Source organism: Cydia amplana, chromosome 12, assembly GCF_948474715.1.
Source record: "Cydia amplana chromosome 12, ilCydAmpl1.1, whole genome shotgun sequence".
Taxonomy (NCBI): Eukaryota; Metazoa; Arthropoda; class Insecta; order Lepidoptera; family Tortricidae; genus Cydia; species Cydia amplana.
Genome location: NC_086080.1, coordinates 13,106,464 through 13,110,918, shown reverse-complemented (window position 1 = coordinate 13,110,918; position 4,455 = coordinate 13,106,464). Strand labels below are relative to the sequence as shown.

Sequence of the window (4,455 nt, the reverse complement as noted above, 5' to 3'; positions counted from 1 at the left end):
TCTGCCTGCCAACTCCCGCGGGGGCGGGGTTCTCATTTTTAATGTTGGGTTTCAAAATTGATTTATACCCTGAGGCCTCAGGACGACCCTGTCAACTAATGAATTCGTTCTGCAGTAATAGACACTGACCATGCATTATTAAACGCCCAAACTGAGGGTCTACCTCGAACCACGTTCGACGTGTTGCCTCTCTGTCGCACTTGTAAATGCGTACTTAAGTGTGACAAGGAGCCAACGCGTCGAACGTGGTTCGCGGTAGGCCCTCGTGACCATCTCTATTACCGTAAACAAAGTACCTAGTTTCAATTAAATATTACAGCCAAAGCCGCAAAACTAACTGCCGGTGCTGAAGAAGGCAGGAGATCAGGTAGTGCAAGTGCACTGACCGGGTTAAAACGTGCGAACGTGATGCGAGCAGTGGAGCAGGGCGCCCAGCAGCGGGGATCGGTCCTAAAACGCCACCTGCAACGCCGGGACATTGCCGACTTGCCACCACTTAGCAACAACCTAATGGCGAATGTATCTGCCTTATCGTTGAAAGAAGATTTAGTTAAGCAGAATGTGTCAAAATGTATCAATTGTTAAAGTGTTAACACAGTTTGAGCATTTTTGTTACAAGGAATATATTTTTAACGGCAAGATATTTAGAATCGCCAAATCATAGCATGTTATGTAAACATACGCTTTGACTTTTTCAAACTTATGTCGGTAAACAAAGAAATAAAGCTCATTCAACCATAAAAATTGTTTTATTGTAAATAATTCCATCAAACGACATTTTTATAACAAATTCAACACGAAGTACTTAGGTAAGGGCACCAGACAAAAATTTTAGTGCAGTACCATATCCCGATCCGATCGTGTATTAATGCCGTTATGTCATAATTTAAATTTTTCAAGTAGGAGCGGGTATTTGGCGCCGGCCGTGACGTCTCGTATTCAAATGTTTAACACGATACCTGCGACAGGATGGCGTTTTATCAAAAGGACAAGGAGAAGAGGTGGATAATATATCCTTGGATAAAGCTCCGGTTATCAGGGGCCCAGGTGTTACGTGTTGTGGGATAGGAGCTTCTATGACAATCTGGTTCCCCGAATAAAAGGAAACTCCTATTTCCGGCTTTACTTAGCTAACGAGAAATTGTTGTTTCAGGGCTCGCTACAGTGCAGCGAGAGTTTTAGTTAAGTATGATGAGGGGCTAACGCTCCTCTGATCGGTAGCAGCGTCATCCATTTTGATAGACTGATCCGAATGGGTGGTTGCTTTGAATGGTCTTAAAAAGGGCATATCCGTAGTAGTCATTGAATTGTTCTTCGACCGTCTGAAGCGGCCGATGAGTCTTTTAGCTATGTCTCTCTCGTGTGGCAGCAATTCTGGCTCCGGTGGCGGACTGCACAAACAAAAAACAGCTCCTTAAATACTAGTAAATTTCTACAGTATCCGTAATTAAGGTTATTAACGCTATCTCCTTCACACTTGCTTTGCTAAGCTTTTTCACCTTGCTGGGGTATGAGTGCAAGGGCTTCGTCATTAAAATAGAGTTCTTTAGGAAGTGGACAGTCACAATATAGGTACATTATTATAACATAACTTGTTATTGATTATGTTTATTATACCATACCTTTCTGTTTCCAATAGAACAATAGGTGTTGCTGGTTTTTCCAATACAATTTTTTCAGGAGGTGGTCTGTTCTGATACACCTCTGAAAAAAAAAAGATTTATAAGTTTGATCATTTTCTTAAGTTTTGTATAGTGTATGTTGATTGTTCGTATTTCAATAGATCATACCAAGCATCGGCCGTGGTGCGTTGTCAATCGAGGACCTGTTCACAGCGACTAGTCGGACGACTGGTCTGGATTCGTCGCCTGACCGTCCCATTCTCAAGGGGTCAGGTGTTGTTGTTCTCGACGTCACTGTTGGCAAAGAGTTCGGGTTATCACAATGACACTTTGACCTTTAGTCGCAATGGCTGACTGAGAGACATGGGGTTTAAATTTAAGTACACTTTACAAGTTTGTCGCAGTAACGCATACAAAACATATTAAACATACATGTCAAGTTGTGAATAAATAGTAGGTAAGGAACAATCACGATATTTTAATAAACAAATTATAAATTAAGCCGAACAAAATCTCATTGCATTGCAGGACAAACAACACAAATACAAGCTACGTGAAAGGTCCTACCAAAAATATAAAAAAGACATGAATCGACGATGCGTCGCGTGGCCATACACAGTGGGTTTTAATACCTAAACTCTTTCCTATCTGAAAAATTGTGAATTAGGTACATACTGAATGTTAGAGTGATATAAGTTTGAGTATACTTACTAGCAAATGCTGCAAGTTCTTTCTGTGCGTAGTGATAGCCGACTGAAATGCCGTAAACCATCAATATAAGCATCATACCCATTAGGAATATTAGCACGAATGCAAAGCACACCCATGTCAAAACCCTGAAATATTAAATAAAATTTAAAAGGATTGACTTGACCCTTGTCTATCCGGTAAGGTACATCTATCCGGACACTTTCTGCTGAGAGGGACGAGAACGTTATATGTTTTTTCCCTGTTGCTCTTAGCAGGAAAAGTCCGGCAGCCGGATAGATGTAATAAATTCTATATATTGTCAGTCAGTGGCAGGCGTCCAGTGAACTTTCGGCGAGGCGAGCAGCGTGGCGTCAAGTTTACAAAGGGGGTCCATGGAGGCCACTCGCATAGTCGCAAACGACATTTGTTGTTATCACACTGAGCGGATTTGTACCCGCTCGCAAACCGGAGCGGCGTGCGGATCCGGATCTAAAAGATGTAACACACTATCGCACCGCACCGTGACCTTGGTGAAAGCGATATCTCTGACTTGCTCTCACTTATGGGTGCGGCGCACCGTGACCTTGGTGCGGTGCGGTAGTGTGTTACGGCTTTAATATGTGGACCGCCTAAAACAGCGGTTCTCAATCTTTTTTTTTGACGGAACCCTTTGGAAAGCGAAATACTTGATGGAACCCTACAATAAAACAATAGTTTTTAGAAGTGTATTTTTTTATTAATAAGCATATGCTTATTTTATTATTCTAAATTATTCTACATTCTTGCGGAACCCCTGCAGAGGTGTCGCGGAACCCTAGGGTTCCGCGGAACACACTTTGAGAATGGCTGGCCTAAAACATAGACGTCGCACTGAACGCCTCAGCAACAGTTTAAACCTTAACTACTTTAATTTTGACGTTATTTTGAATTACAGCAGTTCTCTTACCTTTCGAGGCAAAACATAACAGAGCAAATGAGCGATTGTATTAACCCCATTGTCGTGTTTTGATGTCACGAGTTATCTGTAAAAATACGCCAAGTTTAATGGTCACTAATTTAGGTATTTCGCTAGATGCAAGTCACTTTTCAATTGTTTAATTACAAACTACTTAGCGCCACTTGCATCGCACCAAGCCGGGGTTAACCGGTTACACCTGGAGTTACCATGGTTAGGTACCAGTACAATTTTACACTGGGTTAACGGTTTAACCGCTTAACCCCGGGTTAGTGGGGTGCATATTCGATCGATAGAGACGCAGATATGGAAATTTCGAATTTCGGTTTTCGCGGTAGGGCATCTTAAAAGAACATATAACCTTAGCATGCTATAGAGATACCAGTAATATTGTAACGATTATAGATACTTACTAGGCTAATAAAATAAGACTTTCTGATTACCACCTGAAAATGTTTTTTTGGAGAATAAAAAAAGCAATATTCAATATAAAAATAGATAACAATTTCTTGGCACAGCAATAAGCACCATTGACAAATAAAACGTAGGTATGACAGTTTACCATTGACACTTTTGCAGAGTAATTGACAAACGAGTTCTGTTGCATTAAAGGAGTTAGGTTGAGTAAGTACTTAATATTTTTTATTATACTGGGTCAACCAAATCTTGTCAGTAAATAGGAACAAAAAAAACTATACACATCCTTTTCTTTTGGGTGTTAGTACTTACTAGTGTAAGACAAAGATAGTATGATTTTCTCTATGTTTGAAATCAAACAGACCTTTGACACACTATAAAACAAGATTAGTCAGATACCTACTTAACCTTTTGGACGCCAATGACCGATATATCCGCACCGTAGGTTCAACGCCAAAGACCGATTAATCGGTCACATATCACAGAGCAACATAGACCTACGTGCATATGCATAAAGTTCAATTTCAGTTTTGACACTTCGGTGACGTGGCGTCAGCGTGACAGCTTTTGTGTTTGACACGGCGTCGAAAATGTTCATAGCATGTTCATAGGGAATATTGCGCGAAACTCTGCGTAGGAGGCGCCACCATAGAGATAATATACTCAATGGGCGCCACTACTACAATCAATCATAATCTAAGGGTCTACCTCGAACAAGAGAGTGGAAATTTTGTTATCAAACCTCGCTATCATTCTTGCATATTCTAGCGA

General features: G+C 40.9%; 1 protein-coding gene across 1 annotated transcript; it reads right to left on the bottom strand.

Moving 5' to 3' along the window:
- Window positions 1–1,083: 1,083 nt before the first annotated feature.
- On the bottom strand, window positions 1,084–3,346 carry LOC134652621 (uncharacterized). Its single transcript, XM_063507781.1, has 5 exons — window positions 3,259–3,346; window positions 2,334–2,458; window positions 1,791–1,916; window positions 1,623–1,704; window positions 1,084–1,391 (listed from the first exon to the last, which is right to left on the bottom strand). Exons 1-5 carry the CDS (start codon window positions 3,306–3,308, stop codon window positions 1,160–1,162), a joined length of 615 nt encoding a protein of 204 aa, XP_063363851.1. The 5' UTR covers window positions 3,309–3,346; the 3' UTR covers window positions 1,084–1,159.
- Between the last annotated feature and the right edge of the window lie 1,109 nt (window positions 3,347–4,455).